Source organism: Rhinoderma darwinii, chromosome 10 (assembly GCF_050947455.1).
Source record: "Rhinoderma darwinii isolate aRhiDar2 chromosome 10, aRhiDar2.hap1, whole genome shotgun sequence".
In the NCBI taxonomy this organism is placed as follows: Eukaryota; Metazoa; Chordata; class Amphibia; order Anura; family Rhinodermatidae; genus Rhinoderma; species Rhinoderma darwinii.
The window spans coordinates 68,296,427-68,313,347 of NC_134696.1; the positions used below are offsets into that span (position 1 = coordinate 68,296,427).

Consider the following 16,921-nt stretch of genomic DNA (forward strand, 5'->3'; position numbering starts at 1 on the left):
GAATGGAGAGGAGTGCATGATGCTGATTGGTCACTGATTCGTCAGCATCATACCTTGGTTTCAATGGTAAATACGGCGTTCTGTTCCGACGGGGCGTTTTTTACGTGGCCGTTTTCCAAAAACGGCACGTAAATAGACGCCCGCCAAAAAGAAGTGCATATCACTTCTTGGGACGTTTTTGGAGCCGTTTTTCATTGACTTTATCGAAAAACAGCTCCAAAAAGGTCCGGAAAAGACGTAGACAAAAAGGCGAGTTTGAATAAAAAATGGCCGAAAATCAGGAGATGTTTTCCCTTTGTTTAGTAAGAGTTTGACCATACCCTTAGCCTTTTGGTGTGTCCTATAGCTTCCGCCAGCTGCCATTTGTACAATCACACCCAAAATGGCAGCCGGACACTGCTTAGCAATTTGAAGACACCTTTTCCTGGCTTGTAGGAGGAGGGTTGAGATTCCCTCCCACATTTACGGCAGCTGCGAGTCAGGTTGCTTTGCCTCATTCACCTTGCTGTAATTCTGGGAAGTGCTCCCTCTGGTGGCCAACATAGGAAAACATGTCAAATTATTATTTAACCGGTTAAGGACTAGGCTGTTTTACAGCTAAATGACCAGAGCAAATTTCACAATTTTGCTATGCGCTTCTTTACATGACTATAACTCAGCAGGTGAATAAAGTTCATCTTTGAATTTTACACTCTTTTTAAAGGACAGATAGGGCTTTGTTTTAGTGGCATTTGTCAGTATATATCATTTTTTTTTTTTTCACTAAAGTGGGCAAAATTGGAAAAAAATGCAAGAATTTAACAATTGCGTCGGTTTATGCTAGCATTTTTCACACACGGTATGAACCACGGCCAAAATTAATCTCCTTTCACATTCTTCCACTTCTCCCGTGCATGGGGATACCAAATATGTGAGCCTTATTCACTGTGCGGGCATGTGCCAGGGCTTGGCATAAAAGGAGGCTTTTTGGCCTTTTCGGTCCAGGAATTCTGCACTTGATTTTATAGCCGCATACTGTTTTCTGGGGGGCCTAATGCTGCTGAAACATTAGAAACACCCCATAAATGACTTCATTCACACAAGTAGACCCCACAAGGTTTCCTTCAAGGGGTTTATCATATTTTTAGCAAGTCCAGTTATCTTCTGAAAGTTTCTTGAATAAGATGGAACAAAATAAAATCAGCACTTTTTTAGCAAATGCGTCAGTTTAGGCTAGTATTTTTCACACACGGTATAGACCACGGCCAAAATTCATCTCCTTTCACGTTCTTCCACTTCTCCCGTGCATGGGGATACCAAATATGTGTGCCTTATTCACTGTGCGGGCATGTGCCAGGGCTTGGCATAAAAGGAGGCTTTTTGGCCTTTTCGGTCCAGGAATTTTGCATTTGATTTTAGAGCCGCATACTGTTTTCTGGGGGGCCTAATGCTGCTGAAACATTAGAAACACCCCATAAATGACTTCATTCACACAAGTAGACCCCACAAGGTTTCCTTCAAGGGGTTTATCATATTTTTAGCAAGTCCAGTTATCTTCTGAAAGTTTCTTGAATAAGATGGAACAAAATAAAATCAGCACTTTTTTAGCAAATGCGTCAGTTTAGGCTAGTATTTTTCACACACGGTATAGACCACGGACAAAATTCATCTCCTTTCACGTTCTTCCACTTCTCCCGTGCATGGGGATACCAAATATGTGTGCCTTATTCGCTGTGCGGGCATGTGCCAGGGCTTGGCATAAAAGGAGGCTTTTTGGCATTTTCGGTCCAGGAATTTTGCATTTGATTTTAGAGCCGCATACTGTTTTCTGGGGGGCCTAATGCTGCTGAAACATTAGAAACACCCCATAAATGACTTCATTCACACAAGTAGACCCCACAAGGTTTCCTTCAAGGGGTTTATCATATTTTTAGCAAGTCCAGTTTTCTTCTGAAAGTTTCTTGAATAAGATGGAACAAAATAAAATCAGCACTTTTTTAGCAAATGCGTCAGTTTAGGCTAGTATTTTTCACACACGGTATAGACCACGGCCAAAATTCATCTCCTTTCACGTTCTTCCACTTCTCCCGTGCATGGGGATACCAAATATGTGTGCCTTATTCGCTGTGCGGGCATGTGCCAGGGCTTGGCATAAAAGGAGGCTTTTTGGTCCAGGAATTTTGCATTTGATTTTATAGCCGCATACTGTTTTCTGGGGGGTGTAATGCTGCTGAAACATTAGAATCACCCCATAAATGACTTCATTCACACAAGTAGACCCCACAAGGTTTCCTTCAAGGGGTTTATCATATTTTTAGACAGTCCAGTTTTCTTCTGAAAGTTTCTTGAATAAGATGGAACAAAATAAAATTACCTTTTTTTTTTAACAATTGCGCCAGTTTATGCTAGCTTTTTCACACACAAAATGGACCACGGACAAAATTCATCGCATTTCACATTCTTCCACTTCTCCCGTGCATGGGGATACCAAATATGTGTGCTTTATTCACGGGCATGTGCCAGGGCTTGGCATAAAAGGAGGCTTTTTGGCCTTTTCGGTCCAGGAATTCTGCACTTGACTTTATAGCCGCATACTGTTTTCTGGGGGGTGTAATGCTGCTGAAACATTAGAATCACCCCATAAACTACTTCATTCACACAAGTAGACCCCACAAGGTTTCCTTCAAGGGGTTTATCATATTTTTAGACAGTCCAGTTTTCTTCTGAAAGTTTCTTGAATAAGATGGATCAAAATAAAATTAGCAATTTTTTAGCAAATGCGTCAGTTTATACCAGCATTTTTCACACACGGTATAGACCACGGACAAAATTAATCTCCGTTCACATTCTGCCACTTCTCCCGTGCACGGGGATACCAAATATGTGGCCTTATTTATCACATAGAGATGTAGGAGGGCGGAGGATAGAAGGAGATTATTTCACAAATCGCTTTTTTTCAAAGCTGGTTTTACAAAACTCAACAGAGTTTCTATAACACTTCCAAAATATCTGCTCTTGAAGCAGAAATCCCAAAATATTCATCTAGGGGTATAATGGGAATTTATTTTTTGGGGTTTTCTAAAATAAGAAATTTCAGGTTAATGCAAATGGAGCTCTCCAGCAGATGAACTTTAGAAAACATCAAACATGACATCCACCCCCCACCCATTCCCTCCCTCACCCTTGGAGTAAAATCAGGGGAAAAATAAAAACGTAATGTAGGGCAAATATATTTTCAACAAATTAACTAAAATCTAATAATTCAGAACAGTGTGGTATTTTTTAAAACATGGCTCAATGCACAGGCCTGGTTGCGAGGGACATGAGGGACAGAAATATCGGGAATCTTTGCGGTGCCCATCTTTTCTGCAGACGCGGCACTTTTTCTGGGGGTTGCTTCTGGTTGCTGTTGGGGGAATCCGACTGACGAAGTGTCTTTCAGTCAGTCGCGTGACATCCTCAGACTGGGGGCATTCTCGGGTGTCCTGAACATCAAAAATGAGGCCTTCAATAATTTTCTCCTGGAAATCCAGGTATGTGTCTCTGCCTCTGTTTTTTTTATAGAGCACAAATGAGTTGTGGATGGCCACCTGTAACAAATAAATGGCCACCTTTTTGTACCAGGTTTTAGTTTTGCGTTTTACTAAATAGGGCTGTAAAACCTGGTCGCTTAAATCCACCCCCCCCATGTACTTGTTATATTCGGACACGCTCACTGGTTTGTGCTTGTCCGATGTTGCCCCTCTTTCCCTCACTGCCACTGTTCCTGCGGTATGAATCGTGCTTAGCACATACACATCTTTGCGATCCCTGAACTTGACCGCCAGCAATTCCTCAGATGCATAAGCACAGGAGTCCCCCTTTACCATGCGCTTCCCCACTAATTGCTGTGGAAAACCAATTGTTTTTGCGCATGGTACCACATGCCCCAGTCCTTGCAGCATGCAAATGCCTAAACAGGGGCACACTGGAATAAAAATTATCACAGTACAGGTGGTACCCCTTGTGAAGCAGAGGCTGCATTATCTCCCACACAATCTTACTGCTGGTGGAAAGATCAGGGGGGCATCCAGGAACATTTATTGTGCGGTCCCGCCCTTCATAAATCCTGAAGGCGGTGGTATATCCTGACCCGCTTTCACACAATTTGTAAAGCTTAACGCCATATCTTGCCCTTTTGGAAGGTAGATATTGGCGAAAGCTAAGTCTGCCATGGAAGTTGAGGAGGGATTCGTCCACACTTACATTCTGCTCAGGAGTGTAGAGTTGCAGAAATAAATTATTCAGGGAATTTATTAGCGGCCTTATTTTGAACAACCGATCCCGGTTTGCATCGGTACTTGGGGGGGCCTGTGCGTTGTCATTGAAGTGGAGGAACCTCATTATTGTCTCATAACGAGACCTGGGCATTACTGCAGAATATACTGGGGTGGCTTGGGCGGGTCTTGTTGACCAGTAAGACCTAATGGAGGGCTTTTTGACAATACCCATATTTAGGGTGAGCCCCAAAAAAATTTTTAATTCCTGCAAATTGGTGGGCGTCCAATCTCTGGCATGGGTGGATGAAGGTTTCTGCCTTATATATTGCGTGGCATATAAATTTGTTTCGTGGACAATCTGATTTAGGATGTCGTCCGTTATAAATAAATGGAAGTAATCCATTTGGACAAAATTTGTATTTTCCACGGTTATGCCAGGAGTGGCCGTAAATCCGTGGATTCTAGGCCCAAAAGATGGGGCAGGTGCCCATACAAGAGCCTGGACTGGAGGGACCAGGCTGTCCCGTGCTACAGCGCTACTTGGCCCTGCGCTTTCATGTTCTGCAGTTTCGACTGCATCAGGGACAACGTCCCCTGAAGATGAACCTGAAGTGACGCTGTCATCGTCACTACCTAAAACAGGTTCCATCTCGGACGCCATCTCTGATGCGGTCTCCGACTCAGACCACAGCATGGCGTATGCCTCCTCGGCGCTAAACAACTTCCTCGCCATAACGTAACTAACACTAACACTAACTAAACAAATTTATTTTTTTTTTTTTTTTTTTATAAAACACACAAACTAACTGCTATATATATCTACACTACCGCTAACAAAAAAATAAACCGCTATTGCTATATATATTATATATATGTGGATATATATATAATTATATACTCCCTACCTGCCTATTCTAATAGAATAAAAGATAGAAAGGTAGATATATAGAAAAAAAGATAGATGGATAGATAGATTGTATAGATAGATAGAAATCTATCTATACAGAGAATGTTTTAGTGTAACTGTATTTTTTTTCACTGTATTCTTCTGGCAGCAATTCTCCCGAGTCTCTTCTTCTCCTCAAACTGAAACAATGTTTGAGGAGAAGAAAAGAGGCAGGAGATTTACTGCCAGAAAAGTCAAAATAAAACAAATGTGGTCGCTGTGATAGGTTTTCACAGCGACCACATGATCAGGGACCATCAGATTGGTCCCTGATACTCTGCCCAGTGCCCAGAGCTGTTGGTAACAGCGAGGGCACAGGGCTGTGTGCACGCGATCGCGTGCACACTGTTTTCTATGCAGAAATGCATGTGATCGCTGTGATTGGTTGTCACAGCGATCACATGTTCAGGGGCCAAAAGATTGACCCCTGACATTCTGCCCAGTGCCCATGGCTGTTAGCAACAGCCAGGGCATAGAGCTGTGTGCACGCGATCGCGCGTGCACAGTCTCTGAAGTGCGGCCGTATATATACTATACGCCGGACTTTAGAGACCCTGGCCGCTGGCCGTATATTTACGGCCAGCGGTCGGGAACCTGTTAAAGGGAAGGTCATGAAAAAATTTTTTTAAATGTTTTTGCTTTTAGTATGTTATTAAAATACATTTTATTTGTGTTTTTGTGTTTTACTTTTTTCCATCTTTTACATCTCTATGGGGGCTGCCATTTTTTTTTCATCTCTGTATGTGTCGATTAACGATGGAATACGGCACATACATCCCCATAGTGAATGCGAACGGGAGCCGTACCATTCACTATAGCGTACGCCGTCTGTGTGGGAGCGGCGCATCACAGTCCAAAAGGAAGGTCTTTGGCCGAGCGACATCCGGCGCCATTTTCATGTGGACCGAAAGCCGCGGCCGGACAGTAAGATTACTACTTCCGGTCGCGGCTTCCGTCCATATGTTCAGAAGCAAGGCATAGGTGCAGAGGGAGCGGCGGCGGCAGGAGCAGGTAAGTTATGTTCGTGCATGTTTGTGTTTTACTGTGTGATTACCACTGTATCTAAGCCTACTACAATGTGCATTCGCTCAAAAAAAATGGTGGCACACAGTGTAGGAGGTTTGAACATTCAACCCCCTCCTTTCTCCTGGCACTAGCCAGGAGAAAGGAGGGGGGATTGTTTGAGCACACCAGAGCGAGTGTGTCTTCTCCAATTTTGCAGCATAAAGCAATGAGGTTGCTTTACCACATGCCAGTGCTGCAATTTTGGGCATTGCTCCCTCTAGTGACCAGCACATGGAAATGTTATAAATTAGAATCTAATTTATAATATTTCCTGACTTGTGAAAAAATAAAAAATAAATTAGAACAATGTGTAATCATGTATATACTAACTGTTTAACTAGAAAGAAAAATAATAATTTCTAGCAACACATTCCCTTTAATTTTTAATACTTTCCACCATGTGGACGAAAAAAAAAAAAAATACAGCAGAAAACGTAAAAAATATAATAGAAATAAGTAACTTACTTAAAAAAATAAAAATAAATTTGATTCGCGACACATTCCCTTTTAAAGGGAATGTGTCGCTAGAATTTTTTTTATTTTTTTTCAGATAAATAATTAGTTTTTAAGTGATTACACATTGTTTTAATTTTTTTCACAAGTCAGGAAATATTATAAATTAGATTCTAATTTATAACATTTCCATGTGCTGGCCATTAGAGGGAGCAGTTCCCAAAATTGCAGCAGGGTCACTGTGGTAAAGCAACCTCATTGATGTATGCTGCAAATTTGGGGTGGACACACTCTCTAGTGTCCTCACACAATCCCCCCTCCCTTCTTCTGGCTAGTGCCAGGAGAAGGAAGGTTTTGAAGGTCTTCAAACCTCCTACACTGTGTGCCGCCATTTTCTGAGCGACTGCACAGTGTAGGAGGATTAGATACAGGGCTCAGCAGACAGTATCACACAAACATAATACACACGAACATAAATTACCTGCTCCTGCCGCCGCCTTCGCTAATCCTCTTCCTTGCGCGTTCGATTCGTTGAACATATGGCCGGAAGTCGTGGTCAAAAGTCGCCATCTTACTGTCCGGCAGCAGCTTCCGGTCCACATGAAAATGGCGCCGGATTTCGCTCTACGAACGAGCTTCGTTTTGGTCTGTGTGGGAGCGGCGCATGCACCCTTCCCACACAGACGGTGTACGCTTCTGAAAATGGAACAGCTCCCGTTCGCATTCTCTATGGGGATGTACTCTGCATGTGTCGTTAATCGACACATACAGAGATGAAAAAAAAAAAAATTGTCAGCCCCCTATAGAGAAGTAAAAGTCAGAAAACATTAAAAAGTAAAAAACAGGAGAACACAATTAAATAACATTTTTTTAAATATTATATTCAAAGCAATATGATAAAAAAATTAATGACGCCTTCCCTTTAAGCAATAGCTGAATGCTTGTGACGTTGCTGCCACCTAGTGGTCATTCTAGTCTTGTTTGTTACACCATCTTCTTTTCTAGAAATTGAAAATCCTCATAAAATGCTGATGCCATAACGCTGAAATGTAGGAGACGACCCGTCCAACCTAATCTAGCCCTTCCATCGCTCTCCCGGTCTTGATAATGGACAAATTTCTTCATAGACACGCTCAGCCTCCACATCTTACTCGGCAATCCCAAAGGGATAAACCCTAAAACAGAAGCAATGGCAAGGGGAAAAGCCGGTAAAGACAAACAGGGGCCTAGACCTCCCCAGACTCCGTCTGCATCACTGTCTTTTCCTCACTCACCGGAGCTTCTCCAAACCGGAGACATCACGCCACCATACCTATCTCCGGCTGACAGTCCTATGTCCTCTCCGCTTATGCATCATCATGCCACTTTAATGGCAGAAGAGGTATCTCGCTTAATGATGCCTTTATTTGACAAGAGAATGGATCTGATCCATACCTCCATTAACTCAGCACTGGCGCAGATTACCACAAATGCACAAAAAATAGTGGACCTGGAAAACCGTGTGCTGGCATGCGAAACTACAATGTCTGATCTGGATAACTCGGTAGCTCAACACCAAAATGCAGAAATCATTCTGAGAGATAAGCTGGAGGACCTGGAAAACCGGGACAGGCGGAACAATCTGCGCTTTGTAGGAATTCCCGAAAGTGTTGTGGGAAAACTATATCAGGCAACTTCTCACAGCAGACCTCCCTTCCGCCCTCCAACTAGATCTTCCAACGGACCCATTCAGCATTGAGCGGGCTCACAGAATTGGCCCCCCACGGGGAGAGACCGTAAATCTCGCCCAGTTATAGCGAAATAATTTAATTGGGCAATCAAGGAACGTGTCTTAACCAGTTCAGGACCAGACACCGTTTAGCCATTTTTAGCACGTGTTCGTTAAATGGCTATAACTTTTTTATTTGTTGGGCTAACGACGTGATTTTTGCGACGTTTTTTTCGTAGACAATGCAGGTTTCATTTTGTATCGTTTTTATACACACCTTTTTTGCTATTTTAGAATTTTTATTCATAAAGTTTTAAAATAGTAAAAAAAATAAGCTTTTTTACTTTTCAGCAATTTTTTTGGGTAATAACATAGTTTTACCCTAAAATAGACCTTTTATTTGTGATCGTCATTGTCTACCGTGAATTTTAATATATTACATGTCTATATTAGGGTAATTGGGTCAGCGCTAGCGTTAAAACAATGATTGGCGGGGGGGGGGGGGAAACTTTTTTTGGCGTGGGTATTTTATGTGTATTTATTATTTAATTGTCACTAATAGGGCTGTGCTGGGTCTAGTAAGACCCAGCAGCTGTCTGTCACAAACGGCACCCGGCGATCATGTGACCGGTCACATGATCACCGGGAGGAATAGAGACAGCGCCGCTGCTGCTGTCTCTATTCCTATACACAGCGTTCATTGAGCGCTGTGTAAAAAGACATCGGAGAAGACAGAAGCAGCGAAAGCTGCTTCTATCCTCTCCTCAGCGTCCCCGGCAGTCACTGACAGCCGGAGACCCAACATTAAGCTGCCCGATCGCGCGGGCAGCAAGTTAAAACCCGAGCCGTAAAAAGTCTATGGCTCGGGTTTTAAGGACCCTGACCGCTGGCCATAAAAATACAGTCAGCGGTCGGGAACCAGTTAAGGGCTTATAGACAGGCCAAGAACTTGCAGGTCAGGGGATCTAAACTCCTTAATTTCCAGGACTTCTCCTCAGCAGTTTCCTTTAAAAGAAAGGCGTTCACGCCAAAATGCCGTCATCTACATGAGAAGGAAATACGTTTCCAACTTCTGTACCCAGCAAAGCTCAGTGACTGAAAATGGACAAACCAACATCTACGAGGTTCCTGGAGCAGCTCAACGTCAATTCCTTAGAGATGTCCCTTCCTGACCTGTCGTCACTTTGTGAAAAATTGGGGACTCTTCTACCTCCTGTTTTTTCAGTGCCTTACCATATGTTGCGTATTTGCACTGTAGCGCTGCTATTGTTTTCTTTTTCTATGCCTTGCATTACTAAATTTTTATTGCTATGTGATGCACATATTGTTCACTTTATTTAACTATGTTTTTTCCTAACTTAGGTTTTTCTCTACCCCCTTCTTCCCTGGACACGTGTTATCCTCCTAGGTCGCTACATCGTGGGATCTACTGCTTGCTGGGACAGTGGACCCCGATCTTGTAATTAATCGCACTCCTACTTTGAGATCGCCCCTACTGGGATAGGAGGAGTACCCTTTATAGCACTAAAGACACACCTGTTGTCACGCCTTCCACACTACGAATGGTCAGCTGGAACGTTGCCGGCCTAAACACGGTGGTCAAAAGTAAAACGGTAGTAACTCACTTAAAGCGACTGAGACCCCATGTAATTTTTTTACAGGAGACACACTGGCGCGAGGGCGATGGGGGTTCCTTGAGGGCCCCATGGTTGGGTGACTGTTACACAGCCTCATACACTTCTAAATCTAGGGGGGTGGCAACTCTTTTTCACAAATCTCTGGACCAGACTGTTCACGATACATACTCAGACCCGGGTGGACATTTCCTGTACATCGATTTTACTATTAACACACACACAGATATAGCCTTGTTAACATATACGCAACAGTGTACCCTAACGCGAACTTTTACTACTCTCTCTTCCCTTTTCTACTTCAGAGGCACACATATACTCTGATCCTGGGAGGTGACATTAATCTCACCTTGAACTCAGATATAGACCGGTCCAACCCGACCACACAAGACCGCGCAGGGGCCTTGGTACTCCTTACACTCATGGAACACCTATCATTGTGTGATCCCTGGCGTGTAACTCACACCTCCTCACGAGAATACACGTATTTTTCACATGTCCACAACACGCACTCGAGAATTGACTATTTTCTTATACCGGATTCCCTTTTTCCATCACTCACCTCGGTGGACCTGACACCCATATGTATATGGGAATTTACCACAGGCACTCCAACATCATATAGTCGTAACTGGCGATTTCCTTCCGATCTGTTGACCTCTGAGGATTTCCGAAAGTACCGGACCATCCATTGGTCTCATTGCGTAGACAACAATATTGCCCACCTAGATAATACAGCATTTTTCTGGTCTGCGTCCAGAGCGGTTATGAGAGGACACATCTCTTATGTTGGTTTTAAACGAAGGGAATATCGTAAAAAGTTTCATACCTTAAATACGGACCTGATCAAGGTTCATAAATTACTGGTAGAATCTCGTACTCCTGAGGCCAAAACAGCATATTTAGCAACTAAATCTCTACTGGAGACTTACATACAGGGTCAGGCTAGATGGGGCGTGGATATGACCAATAACAGATATTTTAGATGGGGTAATAGTGTCGGCTCCCTGTTGGCAAAAATTCACAGACCTAAGCACTCGAATCACAACATTGTGAAATTAGTGGATCCCGTGTCTCGCTCTGAGATTTTAGACTCGGACCTCGTCCGACGGGAGTTCGTGAATTATTTTGCGGACTTTTATCGAACGACAACATACGATCAGGAGGAAATGAAGTCATTCCTGTCCAAGCTTCATCTGCCCAAACTAACCGAAGAAAATAGAACAGTTTTAAATAATGATATCACGGAGGCGGAGGTTGCTTTAGCAATCCCTAATCTACCCAATAATAAAAACGCTGGGTCCTGACGACCTATCGGCTGAATGTTACAAACTTTTGCCAAATATTGTACCGACATTGACGAGGACCTTACAAGCCATATTTAGCGGGGAGATTGACATGCCTAACTTTCATGAGTCTAGGGCCATATTGCTTCCCAAACCGGACGGGGATCCAACCCTCCTTTCCTCATATCGCCTGATTTCCCTTTCAAACCAAGGCTATAAGCTCCTAACAAAGATTTTGGCCAACCGCCTCCAAACCATGCTTGGACCGATCACTGCCCCAACCCAACTGGGTTTCTTAAGGAACAGACATTCTACTAAAGGTATCCGTTAGGCTGTAGCAGCCACGGTGTCTGCACTAGTCCCCTCCTCCCCAGTGACCAAGCTGCTGGGACTTGATGCGAAAAGGCGTTTGACTCTGTATCATGGCCATGTGTTGCAGTCCCGAGTCTTCGGGGACAGCTTTCTAATATTCCTTTCATGCTCACAGGCCTGATCTACCACATCCCTTACCATCAATGGGCTTAACTCCTCTCCTATCTCAATTTTCAGGGGTACGTGCCAGGGATGCCCTCTCTCACCGCTACTATTTAATTTGTCCCTAGATCCACTTCTCCGTCATCTCCAGTCCCTAGCATGTTTTCAAGGCATACAAATTGGAAATTCTCAAATTAAACGATCGGCATTTGCAGATGATATTTTGTTATTCATATCTAACCCTGCTTCTACTTTACAACCAATCCTCCAGGATATCTCAGTTTATGGTTCCCTGTCAGGTTTCAAGATCTACAAAAATCAGAAGCCCTAATTCTTACGGGTCCCTCCAGGCCACTCTGGTCCTCGAAGCATGCAGTTAAATGGTACTCCAATTACATTCCCTATTTGGGGGTACGCATCACGAGACAACCATCACGTTTATATCAACGAAACCTAAATCCCTTTATTGCATGTTTGGAATCCCATCACATGGCTTGGAGGCACTTTACTTTATCATTTTTAGGTAGGGCAAATCTATTAAAAATGGTTATCTTCTCTAAATTGTTGTATTTATTACAATCCTTGCCTATATACTTGATACCAGTGGACGTTAGTTGGCTGAATGCTCTTTTTCGCGGCTACATTTGGAACCAAAAGAGACCAAGAGTGAGCCTATTCGTATTGCAGCACCACCGTGAACATGGTGGGATTAACTTTCCCCAGATTCACTTATACATTATGGCAGCTCAACTGCGAGTGATTGGAGATTGGATAACTGGTAGCTCCTGCTTTATGGATTCTACATCAGACCAACAATTTTCAAGACCCGCTTCCTTAACGTGCCTCCTACACACTCCTTACTCGGCTCTATCACCTGATCAACGAGCTAACCCCCTAGTCATGTCCTCCTGGAAGACATGGACCAAGGCCAGACAACACTAAGGCTGGGTTCACACGACCTATTTTCAGGCGTAAACGAGGAGTATTATGCCTCGTTTTACGTCTGAAAATAAGGCTACAATACGTAGGCAAACATCTGCCCATTCATTTGAATGGGTTTGCCGAAGTACTGTGCAGACAACCTGTCATTTATGCATCGTCGTTTGACAGCTGTCAAACGACGACACGTAAAAATACAGCCTCGTCAAAAGAAGTGCAGGACACTTCTTTCAGACGTAATTTGAGCCGTTCTTCATTGAACTCAATGAAGAGCAGCTCAAAATTTACGGCTGTCAGAGAAGCCTCGCAAAATGCGAGGAGGAGCATTTACGACTGAAACGAGGGAGCGGTTTTCTCCTGAAAACAGTCTGTCTTTTCAGACGTAAAAGCAAGCTATCGTGTGCACATACCCTTAGGTTTAAACCCTAGATTTTCCATACTTCTTCCTTGGATCAATAACTTTGACTTCCAAAACGCCAATCCCCATGTGGTCTTTCGTGGATGGGCTAGGAGGGGGTTGACATGTATTAATCAGATAATTAACATGCTCACTCGTCGTCCATACTCATTTGTGAACTACGTATACACTACGATTTTCTGCGACAACACCCATTTTATTACATGCAGGCCTGTAGCTATGCTCACAAGGTCATTCGACACTTACAAGATCAAGACTGGGATGACTTCTTCTGTCACTTAACTTCATCTCATCAATGCCAAAAAAGACTGATCACTACCTATTATAACGCTTTAAGACAACCATTGGACTACACTAAAATCGAGACCAGGCATATCTTACTGGGCTGACTACTTCAAATAGGATAACGTCATGAGTTATTTGATCTATCATCTGTAACTACGGCTGCCAAATACCTCCCATCAGCCATGTACTGGGAGATGATCTTTACAATAGCTCATAGGGCTTACTTCTCCCCTCACAGGGGTTTTCTCATGGGTAACTCCTCTGACCATTCGTGTTTAAAGTGTAGAGCACCGCACGCAGACTTATTACATTGTCTCTGGTTATGCCCAACTATTGTTGACTTTTGGCTAAAAATACAATATTTTGTGTCGAACACCCTGTCCATACAATGCTCCTCCACCCAAAAGTGAGGTCTATTTGGGATAGTGACACCTTCCATGACCTTTCTCCAGAAGCATCACAAAAAACTGTTAGGGTATGTTCACACGGCAGCGTCCGTAACGGCTGAAATTACGGGGATGTTTTCAGGAGAAAACATCCCCGTAATTTCAGCCGTAACGGCATGTGCAGGCGCTTGAACGCTGCGTCAATTGCGGACGTAATGGGCGCTGCTTTTCATTGGAGTCAATGAATAACGGCTCCAATTACGCCCCAAGAAGTGACAGGTCACTTCTTTGACACGGGCGTCTATTTACGCGCCGTCTTTTGACAGCGGCGCGTAAATATACGCCTCGTGTGAACAGACAAACGTCAGCCCATTGCTTTCAATGGGCAGATGTTTATCAACGCTATCGAGGCGCATTTTTCGGACGTAATTCGGGGCAGAAACGCCCAAATTACGGCCGGAATTAGTGTGTGTGAACCTACCCTTACACTATGTCTCCGCGGCTGCTAGGAAGGTGATCCTCCAGGTTTGGATAAATATTACACCCCCCCACACATCGTATTTTCCTAGAAAAAATATCTTATCTTTTCAGAATGGATTGGGTGGAAACCTCCCTTCGAAAACAGAACAAAACTGAAGCCTTTTTTTATGTTGTGGGAGAACTTTATACCTCTCTTACCACTTCATATAAAACAAAAACTAATTGCATGCTTTGGCTCCACAACTTGGTATCTGGAACATCAGCTGTCTGGTGTGACACCAATCATGATCTGATTCCTTAAATATCTGTATGGAATCGCAGTACCGATAGGGGATACACGTGTCCATGCTCATCCCCCCCCTCTATCCTTCCCTTTCCCCCTTCTTTATGGTTTAGTTAGTGTGTTTTATGTCCTATGAATATTGACACTTTCTCAACTTTTCTTTGGGGTAAAATCTCTACTTCTGTCCTCACTTCAACTAGGATCGTTTGAAGTAATTTATACAAATTGTAGATTATATAATATGCAAAATAATGATAGAAGTGTTCAGAAATGCTATTGTCATGGGACATATTGTTGAATTTTTGTTCGCTTGTTTGTAATGTTTGGGGGAAAAAAATACAGAAATTAAAAAATAAAAAAATTTGCATTCACATGATGCCCCTATAGAGTGATCTCGATAAAGTTGATTTGGGGAAAGCTGCTGACTGACAGTGCTGGTATCTTGTTGTACCACCCAGACGTCCAATTTAGTAGCACAATCCTTACTGCGGTCTGAGGCAACGTACAGCAGGCAATCTCAGAACCCGTTTGCTTTTCTCTTTAGAGCATAATGTAAATGTCTTTACTTAAAGTACACATATCTCACACCACCAACACATGGAACATCTCATCTATAAGCATGGTGAGCATGTGTCAGATCAGAAGTGGATAAATAGAAAAGATTATGGAGGCGGATAATATAATTGCAAATTTTGTAAGAGGAAAGCGGTTAAATGCATGAAAGGCCCCCAAACACACCTATAGAAATCTGTGTGCCTATATGTATAATGCACTTGGGGAACAATTGGAGGGCTACAGCTCTATATTTACCCAAACATACAGAAAGTTGTAAAAGATTTTTCGATTGCGGATTGTTTCAGTAGCCGGATCAGAATCAATGTTGCAGCAGGTCATACATTTTATTATTACCTGCCGGTCATTTCTAAGAAACCATACGGGTCAGGTCTGCCAAAGCGGCTAGTAAGGCATATGAAAAAGGGGTTGTCAACATGAGAGAACCCCTTTAAAAGACAGTATGGATGACATAATGAGGAAATATGATCTGTAATACATCCGTTTTCTGGATCCATATTACGTACTTCAAATATGCCTGTGTAAAACTGGTCCTACTTACACATGTGAACCATGTGCTGATTTAACTATTCAGTTGCATCCTTGTGTATGTGTTCGACTTACCAGTTTTTCCATCTCTTGCTCTCTGAGTCTCTCTTCCCGTTGTCTCCGGTGGTAATCTAGTAAATCTTCCTGATTGTCACTGATGTCACTGATACTATTTTTACGTTCTCTGAGTGTGTGCACCTTCCTTTGAGACTTTGGACTCTGATTTGGAGTTACCAGGGATCCGTGGCTATAGGCTGGAGTTAGTCGGCGAGAAATTTCCTGAAAAGAGGAGGGTGAAGGGCTTCGATCCCGTATTGGCCTGGAAAAGTTATCTTCAGATCCAGAACTTGCACTGCCCACTCTGTGGCGGCCTGGAGCTCGAGGACTATCAGGAACTCTTGAACTCTCTGAGATAGTCGTTGATGAACCAGATATTGCTCTTCGTGATAAAGAGGGACTTAAAGGAGGAAGATTTCTTATACTCTCCAGGTTTTTACGTGCCAGTCTAGGACTCTCTGGGGGCAAGCTTCTTGCTACCCCCACTAACTGCCTGTAAGGACTTGAAGGTCTATCCATAATTGAATGTTGAAACTTGCTTCCCAGGAGAGGACTGCTTGGAACACTTAAGCCACCCATTCGGCTAGATGCTCCTGGACTTGGGGGGCTTATAAGGGAACTTCCACCTGTTCCACGTGAGGAACGTAGATCCAAACTGCTTCCTCCATAAATTGGTGTTGGACGTGGCAAAGAGTGACTAAAACTAGATGTTCTGTGGGGCACAACTGGGGGTATTGATGCAATTACACCATCCTGGACAGAAGAAGGGCTTGCGAGGCTACCACTTCCAGGAGAAGACAACAGATTAGTAAAGGCATTTTCATACCCCGAGTTGGAGGAAAGGGGACTGGTAGGAGGGGAAAGCATGCGTCGGCTTCCTCCATTAGATAAACAGGAAAGACTGTGAGTAGATAACTGGGACAATTTCCTGGCTGGTGAGGTTGGCCTTTCTAGAACCAAAGAGTCCATGATGTCCTGAAGGTTTTTCTCAATAGAGCTCACCAATGAAGTATGTGTAGGGAGATTACACTGGTATCCACCATCATGACAACCATTCAAGAAAGCAGTGGAGTTTTCTAGAATAAAGAAAATAAATTAGAAAAAGGTCAGGAATTAGATATCCACATTAGCTAATAGACGAAACAAAAAGAATTTGGCCACAATCACG

The 16,921-nt window shown here is 43.3% G+C and overlaps 1 protein-coding gene across 15 annotated transcripts in view; it reads right to left on the reverse strand.

The window, feature by feature from the left end:
- Positions 1-16,921, reverse strand: part of PHLDB1 (pleckstrin homology like domain family B member 1) — a 314,415-nt gene that overhangs the window by 102,433 nt on the left and 195,061 nt on the right. For all 15 annotated transcript variants that reach the window (XM_075840044.1, XM_075840036.1, XM_075840043.1 and 12 more), the window contains one exon: positions 15,772-16,829. In XM_075840044.1, the coding sequence (XP_075696159.1) occupies positions 15,772-16,829 (1,058 nt within the window). The remainder of the gene's footprint in view (positions 1-15,771; positions 16,830-16,921) is intronic.